General features: G+C 40.4%; 1 protein-coding gene across 8 annotated transcripts in view; it reads left to right on the forward strand.

The window, feature by feature from the left end:
- The window catches only part of ZMIZ1 (zinc finger MIZ-type containing 1), a 359,397-nt gene that overhangs the window by 201,954 nt on the left and 140,627 nt on the right, over positions 1–16,816 (forward strand). For all 8 annotated transcript variants that reach the window (XM_080400881.1, XM_080400877.1, XM_080400885.1 and 5 more), the window contains one exon: positions 14,541–14,654. In XM_080400881.1, coding sequence (XP_080257007.1) covers positions 14,541–14,654 — 114 coding nt within the window. The remainder of the gene's footprint in view (positions 1–14,540; positions 14,655–16,816) is intronic.

The raw sequence follows: 16,816 nt of genomic DNA on the forward strand, positions 1-16,816 counted from the left end.
TAGTTAACCAAGACAGTGACTGAACACCAAAAATACATAGCAGAAAGCTTTTTGTGGAAGTGGCCATACTTGTAGTTTTGTTGGAGAGGAACGGCTGACTTTTTGTTTGGCTTGTTTTGTTGTTGTTGAAGAACTTAGCGTAGAGACTGCTCTTTGCTTTTTCGTAGTTCCAAAATCTTGGGGAGTTACCTTTGCTGTAGTGGAGAAGGAGACAGAAACCGACTCTGACTAGCTTTTTGGAGTAGACTCACCTCTCTGCCACAGGGTCATAAATTTCCTCTTTGGAGACATTTGCCTTGTTCTTTGGGACAGGTCGTTGTCTGGCAAAATTAATGTGGTGTGCAGAGTAATTTACAGTTCACCCATAGAGAACTGGACCGCACACCGTTACGCGTGTGTTGGTTTTGGGAGCACAGAATTATCTTGCATGGCCATACCAATGTATCTTCACCAGTTCTGGAGATTATCTGCAGGATCTGGTGAAAATCTGCCTGCCGTTTCTTCCCCATTCTCCAGTTTTCTGTGCTTTCTTCCGAGCCTGTGAACAGTAAGCACTGCTGCTCTCCTGAAGAGTTGTGTGCTTCTGGGGTGGTTAACACAGCAGTGGCGTGGGGAAGGTGCGCTGCAACAGGGGGAGGAAACCCATCCTTCCTTGGCGCCCAGCATCTTGTATGTTTTATAGCCTTGCTGGCCGCTAGTGGCTCATGCAGCCGGACGAGAGCTTTGCCTCTCACCCCAGCCCCTGAGAAATGCTATAAATGGTAATCCATGTGCCTCTTTAACTAGATCAGGTTTCAACACAGGGTCAGGACAGGCTTCTTTCTTCCCAGCTCTGTGACTTGTGAGACACCCACGATATCCTTGCTGACTTCTGTTCCAGGATCAAGGTTATGTTTTACCTTCATCTTTTTTAGCGCTTTAAAGCTACAAACCCAAAACTTGTATATGATCAGCTAGTTAGGAAATGAAGTGTGTGTGTGAAGAAGTGTTTCAGAATAGATGAAAGGGCAAACTGAAGAGGTGGCTGTGTATTTATCCTTAAAAAAACCCCAGACTTCAGTGGAAGGCTGGAACAGCTTGTGTGGTCTCTTTGTAGCTGATTCCCTCAGTATTTGTAAGTGTATGTGCTTTAAAATCAAACATAGTTTTTTTTGATGTACAGTGGAAAAAGCCAAAGTAACAAGCTTCCCTTAACACATGCAATTAGTTTGTCATGACACAGAAGACTCTTCAGGGTACGTTGAAGGAGGCTGGATCTTCAGGGTGCAGCCTCTTTTTTCTTTATTTCTTTGTCCATACAAATAGAAACACAAAATGATTTTGTGCGCAGTGAAGGTCTGATAGCCCCTGAGAACTGCCTTGTTCAAGGCTGCAGTAATAATCTGTTTACCTGCCGAGTACTCATGGCTCAGGTGGCTCTGATGCACCATCCACCGTGGAGCTCCAGGGCAGCAGGAGCGGGCTGGGGCTAGCACAGAGCTGAATTCGAGGGCTTCCCCGGTCCTGTGGCCCAGGCACAGACTTCTGAAGGAGCCAGCTTGGCTCCCACCACATAGGAAGTCCTGACAGAGAATTAACTAGTTTTCTTAAACCATTCTTCATATTAGACCAGAGGTATGGTTTTAATCAAACGTTTTCCTTATGTGATAGGTGCAAATACCAGGCGAAATCAGTAGGTTGCATGACATCTCTCTGGCTCTCACCCTTGACAGGTCCACTTAAAGCCATTTTAAATCTAGGGACCTCTACCATGTGTTGTCTGTGTTTGATGTTTGTTTGTAAGATTTCTATACATCTCTTCTGAAATTCTTGAAAGGAGAAAGATGGAGAAAATCTTTCTGTATTTAAGTTCCAGGGAAGCTGCCCCTTTCAGAATAGGTGCGTGGGTGCCTTCCTGCCACGCTGAGGAGGATTGTCAGGGTGTATCCTAAAGCTGTGCTGAAATTTTAGAAGCAGGTTGAAGGGAAGTATGGAAAGGCTCTTTGTTGTCAGAAGTATTTGGTTGTGGTGGGAACAGAGAAGGTTGTTTCTGCTGCTTGTGTCGTGGTACATCAGGACAACACTGAGCAACGTCGTCAAATGATGCTGACTTGCTCAGGGAATCCACTTAATTGGCAGCACACATCATGTAGCTGATTTATAGAAACAGATTAGCATTTCTTCCCTCTTCCCTTCAAGAAAGCTTGCGGAATTGCTGCAGTTGCGATGCTTTATAATGCCTACACAGCTATTCAGAGAGAGATGCTAAAAGTTGTAATTGCTCTGTGGGTTTGTTGATATTTTCTTGCTCAAATAGGAAACAAGCAGGCCCATTTCTTTCATCATTCAGCAACTGGGTTTTTGGTTGCTTGCAATTCAGAGAAAAACAATTTTTTGTGTATTTACATAACTGTTAGTATTTAAGCTCTCAAATATTGAACTAATTCTTCAGCTCTTCAGTGTTATTGTTGCAGACTCATGTAAATGCTCAGCAGCCCTAAGCAGGTCATCTTTAATATATTTAGGACTGGTTAATATGGACTGGTATGAAATTACTGCTGAAAAAGTTTTAATAAAGCTTCATGAAAATTTCATTCTTTGAAGAACTTTGAAAATGAGAAGTATTCTTATGAAGGGTGCATTTATCTAGAATATATGGGTTTTTGATTGTAGCTCATACAAGCATTACAGGTTTTTCTAGCTGCTAAATATGAAATAACATATAGCAGTCAGGCTAATCGTGAAAACGACCTTTCCTTTCCATAAAAAGACCTTCAATGGCCTCAAGTGCTGGTTGAATGGTCCATCAAAGCTGTCTTAGAGGCTATATTTTTCCTTTTTTTTTTCTTTTTTATTTTTTTTTCCCTGAGACCCATAGCTGCAAATTCTTTGTCTGCTTTTGTGCTCGGTCTGTTGGAATATTCCTCTGCTGGAGTTAAGTATGTTTAGGAAAAACTGACGGCAGACCAGCTTTCCTGGCTCCTCTAGTCCACTTAGAGACTTGTCAATCAACATTCCTGGCCTGTTAGATCCTGTATCCTGGTAAGGACTGCTCTGGCTCAGGCGTCAAAGCCACAAGGAAAGAGCAAAGAGGCAAAGTGCTAGAAGCACTTCTGGAGGCGAGGGGGGAAAAAACCACCTTCTCGATGTTTGCAGTATTTGGGTGGTTTGTTTATCTGACAAGACTCCAGTGGGTGGAATAAAACCCTTCATCTTTTGAGGCGGGCTGGTAAAGTCAGTGTGGGTAGACTTCTCTCCTTCCCAATTTGGCTGCTTGTTTCACTGCAGTACCTGTCCTCCAGGGCTGGGATGTTAGTATTGTTAACCATTTTCAAAAAAGAAAATATATATATTTTAAACTTACACTTAGAACTTCTAGTACCCATAGTATTTAGAGTAATTTTATTCTTTTTCTGTGCAACTAACTAATCTGACCTATTGCTTAAAATTGCTGATTGGTAAATAAAGGATGAACATTTGAAAATTCTCAATCTGTAAGTTGGATCCATCATGTCACCTCAGTGTCAGAGGAACATGGGAAGTCCTTTACATCGGGTCAAACTCCACAGTGAACACGTGTCATAAATGGCAACATGTCTCCAGCTTCTGTCATGCCATTTCTGGCTTTCCCTTCATGCATACACTTGCTCACTAGAGTTCTTTCTGTTGTGTGCATTAGTGCAACAGCAAATCCATAACAAAGGCATGACTTACACAGCATTTGTGCCTAAGGACCATTTTACCTGTTTGTAAAAGCAGAAGGTGTTTTTAAAAAGTTGTTTGAAGTGGTGATAGTACAGTTCATACCAAAAGCCTTCAGCTGTGCAGACCTCTATCATCATCTGAAGGAAAAGTCTCCTCAGTGGTGGTGTTCACTCCTTATTGCTTCTGTGTACTATGAAGAGCCATTAACATTGTACATAGGAGGTCACAAAGCGCGTGCTGCAGGCAGTTTTGTAAGCACATGCAAATAAAAAAGAGGTATGGGGAAGCATTTTTCCTTTTGACTTTGAAATATCTCAGTAATGTCTAGATGTCTGGTAGGACCCATGAGAACAGGTCACGTGAATTCTACATCTTCCACAGTGGTATCAGTTCATGTAGTGGTCATTTGAAATAGTCACCTTGAGATTTTATCTCTGCGTAGATTAAGAGATTAAAATAATAAAGATTAAACCAGGTGATTAAAAGTGCTATAAAAAGCACAATCAGTGACTAAGTAAATTACTCAAATGAGTCAAAAAAATTAATTGGAAAACAAAATGTATCAAACAAATGTCCTGCTGTTTGAGTGTATGAAGACTTTTGGTTATTTTTCAAAATCATTGCATTTATTCTCCTGAAATTTAGAAAATCAATAGATGTATTTATTTTATTATTTTTTTAAAGTTGGTTCAGTATATAAGTCAGCAGAGTTTGAGTCAGTGCTTTTGTGCCTTCCCCCTCTCCCCTTATCACCAACTCACTTTATACTCTTGGATAGCGTTACTTCTTTTTAAAGGATACACTGCTGACAATAATCTTCCAGTAAAGGGATGTTGTAATGTATCATCATTGTGTTTAAAACACCTTGATATGGTAAGAACTGCATGAAAAAAATTACTGACCCAAACTTTTCAAAACTCTGTGAGATACACCTCAAATTATTAAGTGGTTCATAACACAGAATTATTTACACAGATGCCTCACTTTGCCTGTATCCTTCCTTTTGTCTTCTACTAAAAGACATTGTGAAGATAGAATATGTAGATATACATATTTTTAAGAAGGCAGGTAAACAAGTCTGGAACAAATAAGCCTATTTTAATTAATAAAAACCATTAATAATTTAAGTAAATATTTAGATCAGTGTTCTAATAGGTAATAGTATTCTAGAGGAAAGAGCATGGCCACTGCTTTGGGAAGATTAACTCCCTGGTATGTTGAGATATTTAGGACTAAAACTACGGGCTGAAAATCATGAGGACATTAAGAAAGCTTCTGTATCATTGCATTGCCTGGTGGAACGATAAAGCTAGAGAAGCCTCAGCATCATTGCTTAGTCACATCTGTAGACACATCTTACGCTAGCATGGTGTGATCAGGATATACTAATGGAAAATGGCTTGTTACAGTTGCCAAGTAGAGTGAGTGAACTGGTTAGGCAAACTGATTCCATAATTCAGTTGAGCTGTAGTTGCAAATTTAAAGATAGATTGGAACCTTGCATCACTGGGCATGGCCTTAGAGAAAGAACAAACAATTGTACCTTTGTTTCCTGACTTTTTTTTCTGGTAAAATCACTGTGAGTGATTAAGGACATATAATTCAGAGCCCTCTGATTATTTTGAGTCTTTGGTAAACCATGCTGTTCTCAGCGCTCTCAGCTGGCATGACAGTAGTTCGGGCGCTGGTGGTAAGAAGGGTACAAAGATTGAACTGGCCACTGTTGTACAAACTATCAAGAGATTAACCAAAAGACATACGGCCACCAGTGTGCCCAGTTCCATCTTCACTCAGGTCTGGATCACAGCCTTTAGACCCTTAAGTCACAGTTTCCTCTTGGGCAGGGGAGAGTGGGGTGGAACAGCAGTAAATGGGTTTATGACAAAAGACGTTTGATTTGCTGCGTGTTCCCTGATACACCACAAAGTTACAGCAAAGTATATCATAAATATACTGCAGTTAAGTGTATATGAAAGGTACGGAGCAGGAAAGCAGTGATGTAATTCCATCAGAAGAGCTAGGGAGTGATTCTTATTTTAACTCTTCTAGCTTCTGTGTATGGTGCTTGAGAATCAGGATGTTGAATTAATCTCCTGACGCTTTTGTAAAACTAATGGACAAGCCAAGGTTGCAATATCTTCCCTTTCCTCTAGCACGTGCAGACAGATGTGTGATCTTCCTCACAGAGCTCATGGTATAGGACAGGGGTCCTCAAACTTTTTAACCGGGGGGGCGGCGTACAGATGAAGTGGCAGGCAGCCATCTGCGGCTGCTTGCTCCCCCGTCGTCCCCCCCCCCAATCCCTGGAGGGGGGGGGGGGGATTCTGTAAATACCAGGGGCTGGGGGGCCGTATCCAGCCCGCGGGCCGTAGTTTGAGGACCCCTGGTATAGGAGGTCCAGGCAGCAGAACAAGGCTGTTCAATTACCAGGCATTCACCTTTTCTGAAACCAGTACTGATTTATACACACATGATAATTTTACTAAAAGTATATGAGAACGGCATCTATGGAAACCTGCATTAGTACAGGTTTTGTTCCCATGCAGCTCACAACTGGGCAGCTTGCTTGGTTGGTAGTTCAGTAATGCTTCTGGGGTTTATTTGTTCTTTTTCTCACTTGTTTAGCATGTGATCTTCTCTCTTTAGTGTTGACTCCCCTGCTCATCTTACCTGGTATTTTCATGTAGTTAGAACATCTGATAAAGAGGTGTGCTGGTCTTTGCTCAGTATTTACTGTTTTCCTTTGAAAAAGAAGCTGTAGTGGACAAATGGGGCAAAGGTGACTCCCTTTCATTCTCTCTTTCCTAAGTAGGCATGGCCAACATGGTTTTAATCTCTCTCTCAGTGTATCTAGTGCTTCTCAAAATGTGAGCTTAATAAAATATTTATAAAGCCTCCGATGGAATGAGCCATGTAAGTGCAAGATAATTCTATTAATTAGGAATCTCTCAATCTCACAAACACTAAATTGGGGGGGGGGGGGGGGGATTATCTGAATACAAAATGCACAGCTTGAGCCTTTTAATTTTTTGATAAATAAAACAATCTTTGATATTGAAGGGGACTGTAGAGGATTGAACTATAAATAACCATATCAGATAAATAAAAATCACACTCCCAAAAGACAGAAAATAGCTCAATACTCCCCTCTATGCTCTTGAAAAAGGAAAAGACCATTTGTTTTGAATCTTCATTGGGGATGAGTTTTTAATGTACTGAGTATGGCTGCTTGTGGATTAGATCTTTGTATAATCACACTTGACTGTAAAAAAAAAAAATCAAAATGGAGAAACCACCTATTTCAGGTTACGGCATTTTCTGTATTTAAGCATATCCTTGGATAATGCCAGCGAGAGAGAGCATTCTTGGTGGGTGGGGATGTGAAGAGGCCTGTGCATAGAAGAGGCAAAGAGGCTCCTGGTTGGGCTCACTCATGGAGCCTGCTCACGTTTTAAATAAAGGCCCTATTAATGTATGACAGCAAATGACCGTCTATGCAGGTCCTCTACCGCTTGCTTATGGTGCTGAGTGAGCTATCAAATTTAGGTCTAGTGGGAACATACTTTTGCAATGAGTAATACACAGAGACCAGCCTTGTCTCCCCATGGTTACGCTGTGTCAAGGGTGTCTGACCAGGAATCTTGTTTACATTCTTTAGATAGGTGATTAGTTTTCCTTTGGGAGCTGAACGCCCTTTGCCCAAGATGCAGGACCACAGTAATTCCACTCCTGGGTTGTTTCAGTTGAAGGGCACCTAATCTCTTTCTGTTCTCTATGCCCAGTCCCTTTCCAGCTCCCTTTCTTGCCTACTCTCCTCTTTGCCCCCCTTCAAATAAGCAGTGCATTTTCATTATGTGTGATTGCAGGCATGTCTGGATGAATATTAAGATAGAAAAAAAAAAAAAAAAAAAGTCTGACCTGCCTGGCAAAATCTGCCAAAATCACCTGGACACCATATCCTGTATCTCAAGGGTCAGAGCAGGTATGCATCATGGTTAGAAAAGCCATGTAGGCCTGGAAAAGTGGGTCAGCTCCTTCCTCAACCAGTATCAGTTGGTTTAGTTCCAGCGCAACTGCGGTTTCTGCATTAGTAGTTTTGAACGTCCTTTCTTTTATATATAAAGTTTGATAACTGCTCTATGTTTTGGTTTGCTTATAAATTCCTAGATTTTACAACCATATGAGAATTTTAACTTCCGTTGTTATAGAGAAAGGCTTGAAAACCTGCATGCCAGCAGCTGCAAATAGCAAGCAGATCATGGGAACCTTCAGAGTTGTATACGTGTATTTCGGATGTCATAAGGTCTACACAAAACTTACAGCATGCTGAATATCTGGCTCATCATTTGGAAAAGATGGGTTTGGTACTGGGTTTTTATATCACTTGAGAGTCTGAACCTGTTGCAAGGTTTTGCAGAATGCATAGATGAACCTGTTGTCTAAACCAGCAATAAATTGGCTGGAGTCTGGGGATTAACCCCAGAGTAAATATACACAAGATCAGAACACTAAAAATCATTATTCCCTTTTGGCATCTCTCTCGGTAGGCATTGTGTTTTATGGAGAATAATGGGGAATATTAATAACAAATGTTTCTCTAGGTTGAAATAATTGAAGTACCATTACTTTAAAAAAGAGGAGGGGTGTTGTGAGGCAGGAGGAGTATTTGTACTGTGAACTTAACTTTGTCTTCCTCTTATATTGATAGTATAGCTCCACCTTCGGGAGAAATTTCATGATGCATTTAATCCAAAGTGTGGGCTTCTGAGAGCAGAGTCCTGAACCTTCCCAGCCCACCTTTAGTTTGCTGCCACTGTCTTTGAGTCAGGTCTAATGATTGTGTGGTCACGTGGGGAATCTCACTGTAAGTGATGACTGAAAATCAGTGTGTGGGAGATTATTAGTTCATGGGCAGAACAGCAAGTGTGGTCTGGTGGAAGTAGGTGGCTTGGGGAAGAAGCTCTCGGGTGCAGCCTGCCATAAAAGTAAGCATATAAAAAAAAATACATTTAGTTTTAGGTCAACTTCAGTCCAGTATTGGCATGAAAAGATGACGTGCTATAACCTGTGACCGTTCCCATGAGCTCCTGAGTGGCCTGCCACTGGTGGCACTCACTGCTTCTATCCCCCTGTTAGTGCGAAGGTTCAAGGAGCTGCACCACATGCCGTTTCGGAGAGCCAATGCAACTGAAATAACTGGTGTTGGAATGAGACTAGTTCACCATGCAGCCGCGTGTCCTCCTGTGCCGTGGAGGAGAGCAGGCAGGAGAAGGCAAAGCCGTGGGAGGTGGGAGCCTTTCAGGGCTGGCAGCCGCCGGTGCTTGCATTAGCTGGCAGTGCTTCTGGAACAGCAGCCATAGCTTTCTGTCCTGCAGAAAAGCAGCTGCCCCCTGGATTTAATTTCCCCAGTTGGAGTACCAGAAGTTTTGCCAAGCATGCAACCCTGCCACACGGTGTGTAGGAATGGGTTAATTTCAGAGTGAAGAAAAGGCTACCTACCATCTAGCTGTATTTTCTTTTTCTGTGCAGTCAACAGCTCCTTGTGTTGCTAGTGTATTCTGTTGCTAATGTGAAATTCCCAGACTCGTTGATTAGTGAAGCTAGACAGTAGACAGGGTCCAAGTGGCTAACCATGTGAGAAATTCAGTGACTGTAGGCTACTGTTAATTAACCTAGAATCTAGCAACATGGCATAGTGTCTGTGTGATAAGTTATATTATCTTCAGCAGCTCAATTAAATCAAGGAGTGAGACACAGAGCAGACGTAACTCGGCAAAATAAACAGACAACTTGAGTCAGCCTTCATAATTTGGTGCGACATCACGTAAATAAATGCAATAACTTGTTTAGCATAGTTAAGCAGTTTGCTGCTCAAAAACTTATTTGCATGACATCTCATTTTGAATAGGTTAAATCGTGGCAGATTAGGTCTGTGCCTTCAGTCTGATGTATTCTGCAGAAAAGAGAGAAAAAAACCCCTCCACTGGATATGTGTTATTTGTAAATTGAAATTCTGCATTTGTTTTCTATAGCAAAAAAACTGGAACATATGGATTCCATGTTTAAATGATTCATTTTCCATAGCATTGCTGTCATGTTAGGATTTCTTGATGTGTGTGTGTGAGATAACGTTAACCTTCTGTAATTGCTCTTAATTTTGACTGTTATTCTTCCGTTATTCTACTAGACTGTTCTAAGATACATCAGTGTACATCTGGGTTGCAGCCTTTTCTATTTAGAGGAGATAAAGGCTGTTGTCCTTGCCGTGCTCCAGTGTGGGTAATTGGTTTCTGCCTCTGAAATCATATTGAGTCTTTGGTGGCAGGAAGTGGTTTGCGCCCACTTTGGTGTGGGTGTGTAGACTGAAAGTACTCAATTGTGCTTTAGTATCCTTTAAAAAATAAGATCTTTATTACATATGCCTATTTTAGTCGCAGGGGCCTGAATTCTTATGTGGGATGGAGCTTATACTTTTGAGCCTATTGCAGAGTTTTATTATATATCAAGACTTTTTGATCACTGTTTAACTGGAAGGGACTAACAGTTTCAAGAAGTCGCTATATTTTGAAATGCTTACACCAAAAAAATTGCACATATCGGCTGTTGTGCATAACTCCCCATGGGAACGTTGTTCCCCCCGCCCAGGCAGCAAACAGCAGCAAACCATGGAACAGGCACACAGACAGTTGCTGTGAAACCTAACGAACTTGGGTCATAGTGTACCTGCATCCTCTGCCCATCTGTCCACTCTAATTGACAAAGTTGGTCTGTTCTTTATGTAAATAAAACGTTTAAGCTGGAGGTGGTCACGAACTGCAGAGATGTTCCTGCCTTCCCTGGAATCCAGCCCAGATGTCAGCCCAGCACTCAGAAAGGGGCTTTGCTGCTACAATTCACTCTTGTTGGACATAGTAAAGGGAGAGCAAAGTGCTTTGCTATTTTCTTCACCCCCCTGCACCAGACTATGAATCGAAGAGCTACAAAGATCGCAAGATTCCTTCCAAGACCAAAAATAAGTTACTCTGAGAGACTGTCTCTTCAAAGCACCACCTGGTGATGCCTGCAATAGTTATACCCTCACATGCATCGAGTATTTGTGTGATTTCTGTTCCATTCAGACTAAGGAAATATTAGGATTTTGAAGTTCTAAATTATTACACTGAAAATTTTCTTAGGTTTTGAAATAATAGACATTGTCATGTTTCACTAACAGCCTTCTAAAAAGCAGAAAAAACACCAAAAGCAGTCTGGTAAATAACCACTTAATTCAGTTCATGGCCTTAGTTCATCTCTGCTTCAGATTTTATTCATACAAATCCACTTGTTGAAAACACGATTGCTTGCAAGCATGGTGGGTTAGGTGGCCCTTCACTAGCAGCTTTGAAGATACACCAGGGTGTGTCATAGCCAGATCTGGTTCACTGTCACTATCTTCTAAATCATCTAATGAGGTGATTTTGAATTTTTTTTTTCCTTGTTTACATGAAGAGCATTTTCAGACTAGACTTTTCAGGCACATGCCTTGCTTCTGTCAAAATGCTGCCAATAATTTCAGCTGAAAAGGATGAAGCCATGCATGGGAAATGCTTCACAACAAAGCTGATGGATGGATCTGGCATAAGCTTTGTTTTGTACTTGTTCTTGGATCAAGAGTCAAGAAAAATCTCTTTAATTTCATGTTCAATGACTATAGTAGCTGTAATATTCTTCCCAAGCAGGCTTTTTGTTGTGAAGATGTGAATGACGTTGGGGCTTTTTGCCCTGGGTACAGTGTTGATGCTGTCAATAAATGAAAAAAATCACAGTAGGCATTTGGAACATCTTCTTGCCTAACTGAGGGAAGGAACTGCACCTGCCTTAATGCTTTGGTTCATGCTGGATCTTCTCTTTGTTTTCCACAAAAAGTGACTTTGCCCTCTGTAATCTGAAAAATAAAAAATGGAGGAGACTTTTACTTAAAATTTAAATATAATTTTTAAATATTAAGGAAGTCAGAAAGCTGTGAGTATGTCCCAGACAGAACTGTGTGTGACATTGCAAGAAGTGTCCCCACAAGCCCAGCTTTTCTCACCTCCCAGAAACTACTCAGATCCACTCCACAGAGATGGAAACCGCTGGTATTCTGACAACTTTTTCTTAGGGTTTGTTCAGGGCTTTTTAGCCTGTAATGGAACTAATAAAATTGCTGTTCTTGACCACCAAGTTTCTCAGCTAGTTTCAGTTGTGTAGTTGCATTTAAGAAGTCCAGATTTCACAATTCCCCTCTGTATTTAAGAAGGGGGTTATGATAGTGTGCCTCAGTGCTTGGTCACGATACAGTGAAATAACTTGATGGAGTGTTACAGTACAAACAGTTAAGTCACTGAGGTCATTGACACGGGCAAGTCGAAGGAGCCTTTTCTTCCACAGGGAAGTGCAATTTTAATGTATGTTGTACCTTTACTCTAGGAAAGGGATACTGTTTTTCAGTGGTGCCATGGTAAGTAGAAATGTGGTGCTAAACTGAAAATTAAGCATATGGCTAAGGTCCTGTGCTGGTTTTTATTTGTTAGCTTAAACTTACTAAAATTGTTCTGATTCAAGTATAATGGCTGTTTCTCAATGGGGAGATTTCATTGTAAGTGTTAGTGAAAGATGTTATGTGCGTAGCTGGCAAGTGGCAACACTGGTGAAAATAAATAGTATCTAGCTCTTATTTAGGGCTTTTCATCAGCGGATATCAATTCACTTCACAAGGAGGGAAGGATTATTAAAGGCTATTTAAAGTACAGAACTGAGTAGCTTTCAATGATTTTTTTCCTTATGTTGTTTCTGTGTGGAAGGGGTTTTTGATTTGGGGTTATTTTCCCTACGGAGACAGGTCCCTATGGTGACCTGTGTCCTACCAGTGCAGTATGTGTTCAGCATGGTGCAATTTGTTCACCAGTTTACACACCTGCCTTGCCTTCTGGAAATTGTATATTTGGTAGTAGCAGAGCTTACATGTACCGCTGTAGAGGGGGTTGAACCAAGTTCTGTTTCCCCTGCAGATGACAGTGTTGTGTGGAAGGAGCAGTATACACTAAGAGATTTGGTGTCAGGCAGTCACTTCTTTGGAGGATTAAATTAAGCCTTCAAAAAGGCATTCTTTGCCACTTTGCTTAGAAGATTCATAACCCAAATTGCTGGCTCTTTTCATGGGACGCTTCTTATGTTTATTTACTTGAATTCTTCTAATAGTTTTGACTCCTCCAGCAACTAATGTTCAGCTAGCAAGGAAATGTTGTTGGGAAATGCAGCCTAGGTAAAGCTATCAAACTGGATGGTAGCAAGAGCTGTAGTCCATGTTTGTAGAGCAGAGGAAGAAAGCCATGTTGCACAATGCCTGTCTGCTTTTTCAAATTCTATTGTTTTAAAAATCTGCCTCACATGTCAGTCATCTCTTGTTAAAACAAGGCCTCTGACCAAGAGCCTTCATTGAATAAGTATTACAGTAATGTGATCCAAAAGCTTACAGACTGGGAACTCCTCAAAACCTGGCATGGGAGGAATTTTTCTTCCCTTCATTTGTGGTAGAGTTAATATTTGCAGCTACTCGTGGATGAGGGACGAGAGGAAAAAAAATAGTTGTGAATATTATTGTTAATCCAGATGCTTAGAAACGAGCAGTTATGTTTTCCCAAATTATGCAACTGATTCAAAAATAATGATGTATTTTTAAAATTATGCCTTTGGGGGTTGTGCCTTTCAGATTAAATGCTCATCTCGTTTTCGTGTTTTTCTCAGCAATCCCAATAATTATAAAACAATTAATTAAAAAGATACCAACAATTCCTGAATACACTCTTCTTGTTTCTGGAGTTTTCATTGAAACATGTAGCATCACCAGAACTGGAGAATTTAGTAGCAGTATTATTCATGTAAACTGAATTTCTTCTTTCCTGTCTCTCCCTCTGCTCTTGCGAAAATGTTGGAATATTTTGGCAGTGTAACACAGTGAGGTATGGCATTATGAATAATAGTACCAGCTAAGTTTGCTAAATGCCTCTAAAAACAGGACTACAGGTTCTTCAGGCCAAAGGCAGAGATGAATGTAACAGTATTAAAATTGCTTTGCCCGTGCAAATTTCAAAACAAAACCAGATTTTTCTCTCAAAATTGTACCAACCTCTTTAAAAGAAGTAGGATTCCACCCTGAAATTTCTATGCGCTTTCTGTGCATGTGAAAACATTTTTGGTCATGGCAGTATCCCACCACACTTCAGTCAAGAAATAATCCTCCATTCCTCATCATCCAGAACTTAATCATCCAAATTGCTCATGATGATGCATCATGATGAACAGGAACCAAAACTCCTAGAAAGGATCAGTATAGTAAGCGTGCTTTGCTCTGTCACTGGTGTTTTCTGAGCCTGTTTGCCTCCTGGCTGGCGGACAGAGGTGAAAGTCTTGATTGTTGGAAGGCATGGCTGAGCTGGCATGTCCTGACAATGGGGCATAAGCCCAAGGCAAAGACTTTGAGAGGAAGACAGAGATTTCCATCAATTTGGACTCAGGCACTTCTGATTTCCAAGTAGAATCTGTTACGATTTGCATGTGGGAGAGGTAATGTTATGGAGGAAGGAATTCAGGGAAGTTCTGGTATTTCAGCTACATCTTGCCTCTAACTGATGAGTTCATATCAAAAAATTAGAAAATCTGCGTAAGTATTAATAAGATTGAGGCAGGATTTTCTTTGTTCACTGTACAGTTTAAGGCCTTGCTTCCAAATTATACGCTTTTCCTAGTTTCCAAACTCTGCATTAATGTGATGGAGGAAAGACTATGTCAGCCCTTCTGTATGTTACTTACCACATGGCTTCATCTTCCTTTTCCAGCACTTACAGAACCCTGCAAACTTCCATAATGCAGCAACAGAGCTCCTGGACTGGTGTGGAGACCCCAGAGCCTTCCAGAGACCATTTGAGCAGAGTCTGATGGGTTGTTTGACGGTATGTACGTTCCCTCCGTGGCAGTGCTTCCTGCCCTCTGTGTTGCATTGTATGCAGTCTGTTGTGGCCAAGTGACTTCCAGAGTCAACATTTTTGGTGGTGGGGGATCACTTTAACTTAAACACGTGAAGCCAGATCCGAACAACTATTTACTTGACCCTGTTACTTAACAGAAAGCAAAATGAAGTAACAAGAAGTGAAATCGGAAAACGGAAAAATATTTATAGTTAGATTACTTAAAAATGCACAGGCTAGGTTACTTGATGTGCACATACAGTATTTATTTTCGTGATTTGAAATTGCAAAGCGAGCTGTGCTCTTATGGAGTTAATGGACTTTTCAGGCATTTATTTTCCTTTGCTCATTTTTGGTGGGAGTGGAGAACTACTTGTATTCTATCCTAAATATGCTGTGCTTTCAGTTAAACAGTGTTTCTGACATGCCTGTTCAGCTTACTTTATTATATATATTGACTGCAGGTCTAATCCTGACATACCAATTCCAACACTTTTATTGACTTCAGTGCTTTTCTTTCCATTGACTTTTTCTTAAGACCACTGTAGTTCCTAAAGCAATTTCATTATAATGCATTGAAAATATATTTTAGCGTGTATACAACAGTAGTTTTTGTTCTCAAACAGGATCCAGTCCAAAATTGTTGTGTGGAGTCAAGACTTTAGAAAAAATAAGCATTTAAAAGCTTCACTGCAATTCGCAGAACAAGTTGATATAAATAAATAGTCACAAAGGAGATAGAAAATGTAAAATTATTAATGAGGAGACCACCATTGTATTTGTTAGGGGTGCAGAAGTGCGTGGATTATTTTCATGCACTATGTAGCTTATATATATAAAACAGGCACCAAGACTGAGATTTAGTTGCCAGAAACCCAAATGTTAAGGAATGGCTCCATCTTAATGTGCTCAAGTGTATAGCATCCCTCAGATTCCTGTGTCAAAAAGCTAAAATAAATCCAATTATATAAGGAGGTGTATCATTCTTGCAATCAGGGAAAAAAAACTGAAGAAAGTTAGAAATGTTAGTAGAGCCTAAAGATAAGATATTTAACAGTTCTGTTTGAAGTAAAAGTTACCTATAACCTCATGTTATGTACAACATCATGAGAAAATGTATAAAGGGTATGATATGAGCATAAATACGTTTTATTCATACTCTTTTAAAACTTTGCTAGTATTTTCTGGTTAGCATTTGGGAAAGGAGACATTCAGCTCAAATATGCGTAGGCAGCCTGTGCACAGTATTTCTCTGCGGACCTCTGCATGCACACAGTAAATCTGACCTGCGATTTCCTTGCTGTTTCAATCTTTTCTTTCTACATAAGCAGATCTGCAGCCCTGCCCAAGTGCAGGGTCAGAATAAGGTCTGACAGCTAGTGAGTCACTGTCTTGACAGAGCATAGGAAAAGTGAGAAGAAAATGCTCCATGAAAAATTGTGAGGTAAAATACACAGTACCTTGTTTATCAGAGTTTCTTGGAAAGAAAATACCGTCTGTCTTCTGACAAGAAAAAAAAAGAAAGAAAGAAAATAATTCCTTATTATCTAAATACTGTTGAGATTTGAGCAGCATGTATTGTTTTGCTTCATACTCCTCCCTGAAATCTGAACAGGGTGGCATGAAATCCCCCTTTCCCAAGCTTGTTACTGGAGAGCACTGTCTGCAGTGTAGGACTGACTGGCAGCAGCATCTTTATCACATGTTGTGATCTCATTATATTCCTAAGAAGGAAAAAGCACAGGAACTTAACCAGTTGGCTTGTTTTGTGTTAGATAAATACACAGGATTTGCAGAATGCATATAAACTGCAATGAATATGCATTTCTTGTTCCTAACTTTAAAATCCCTCCAAAGTAGGTATTTAATTTCTCACTGCATGCATGGTTGTACCCCAAGGGCTTGATACTTCCTGTATCTTCCTAATACATAGCAGTACAGTGGGCAAGGCCTCCTCTTATTATTTTTTTTCTCCTTACCGAAATGCTCTCTATCTGAACTTGCTCAGGTGTAACTTCTTTCTAAATCATATTTTCTTATTCAAAATTTAGCAAAGTGGATGTTGAGGCTTGTTGTCTTCTTACAGGAAAACTTGTTTATCTACCTTTATTTAGCAAACATGACAGAACTTAAGTCTCTTTCTAGAG

This window comes from Falco punctatus, assembly GCF_963210335.1.
Source record: "Falco punctatus genome assembly, chromosome: 9".
Lineage (NCBI taxonomy): Eukaryota > Metazoa > Chordata > Aves > Falconiformes > Falconidae > Falco > Falco punctatus.